Source organism: Monoraphidium neglectum (genome assembly GCF_000611645.1).
Source record: "Monoraphidium neglectum strain SAG 48.87 unplaced genomic scaffold scaffold01720, whole genome shotgun sequence".
NCBI classification, from domain to species: Eukaryota; Viridiplantae; Chlorophyta; class Chlorophyceae; order Sphaeropleales; family Selenastraceae; genus Monoraphidium; species Monoraphidium neglectum.
This window is the reverse complement of record NW_014011908.1, coordinates 11,209-12,471: the sequence shown is the minus strand read 5'-3', so window position 1 is coordinate 12,471 and position 1,263 is coordinate 11,209. Positions and strand designations below refer to the sequence as shown.

Here is a 1,263-nt window from a genome sequence, read left to right as displayed (position 1 = left end):
GCCCCGCCGCCGCCACCGCCGCTGCCTCCGCCCCCGCCGCTGCCGCCTGACGCGAAGCGCGGCACGTGCGGCATCAGCTCCTTGAGGTCGTCCAGGGTGGGAAGCTTCCTGCTCAGCACCGCCTCCATCTGCCCCAGCCACTGCGGCCCGAACGCCCAGGCCGACGCCGCGTCGGGCAGCGCGACGATCGCCGCCAGGGCCGAGGTGAAGGGGTATGCGCCCGTGTGCGAGAGCTGGCTGATGGACGAGAACCCCGTCGCCGCAAACACGCCCGGCGCCTGGCGGCCGCACGGCGGCGGCAGCAGCTGCTGCAGGCCGTGCGCGCCGCCGCCCGACCCCGTGGCGGCCGCGCCCGCCTTATCCTGCTGCTGCGCCTGCTGGGCCTGCTGCCCTTGATGCTGTTGGTCGGCGCCAGGCGGGCGCTGGAAGGGCGCCATGGAGGCGTAGTGGCCCAGCACGCGCCCCAGCGCGCACACCAGCTTCCCAAAGCCCTCCGCCGGGACCGCCACCTGGCAGAGCTGCACCAGCGCGCGCGCCGCGCCGCCGGCGTGCGGCGGCTCGAGGCCGTGGACGCGCAGCACCAGGGGCAGCAGGTGCGCGTGCAGCCACCACTCGGAATGTTCTAGAAGCCACAGCAGGTGGTCGCCCACCAGGCCCGCCAGCAAGGCGAACGCATCGTCGCCGGGCCAATCTGGGGGCCCCGGCTCGTCCGTGCCGCCGCTGCCTCCGCCGCTGGAGTGCGCGTCGGCCCCGCCGCGGGCTGCATGCGCGGCGCGGGCATCCGCGGCCGCCGCGGCGTCGGCGGCGCGCGCGGCCCGCAGGAATTCCAGCAACCGCCCCTCCACCGCTGCTGCCTCGCCGGCCGTCACCCCCGCCGCGCCGCCGCCCGCGCCGCAGCCCGCGCACGCCCGCCCGCCGCCGCAGGCGGCGCCCGCGCAGCGCCGCAGGCGCAGCAGCAGCAGGCGCGCGAGCGCGCTGGTCACGGCGCGGAAGTACCCCTCCGCGGCCGGCGGCGGCGGCGCCTGCAGCGGGCGGTGGCCGCCCACGGGGTGCACGAACGGCGACTGCCCAAAGTTGACGTCGCAGCGCTCGCCCTGAGACAGGCTGAGGCCGGGGAAGTAGGCAGCGCCGTGCTGCAGCACGCGCACGTTGGCAAACGCGGTGCCGAGCGAAACACCGTTGCGGTAAAAGGTTATGGTCCCAACAGGCGCCGGCTGCGGCGCCACGAGCGGCGGCGGCGGCGGCGACGGGGGCGCGCCAGCC

The 1,263-nt window shown here is 77.3% G+C and overlaps 1 protein-coding gene across 1 annotated transcript in view; it reads right to left on the bottom strand.

Annotated features, from left to right (window-relative positions):
• Positions 1 to 73: 73 nt before the first annotated feature.
• Positions 74 to 1,263, bottom strand: part of MNEG_8819 (hypothetical protein) — a gene marked incomplete at both ends in the record, with an annotated part of 2,505 nt that continues 1,315 nt past the window's right edge. Inside the window, 2 exons of the mRNA XM_014042711.1 lie at positions 74 to 77; positions 154 to 1,214. Coding sequence (XP_013898165.1) covers positions 74 to 77; positions 154 to 1,214 — 1,065 coding nt within the window. The remainder of the gene's footprint in view (positions 78 to 153; positions 1,215 to 1,263) is intronic.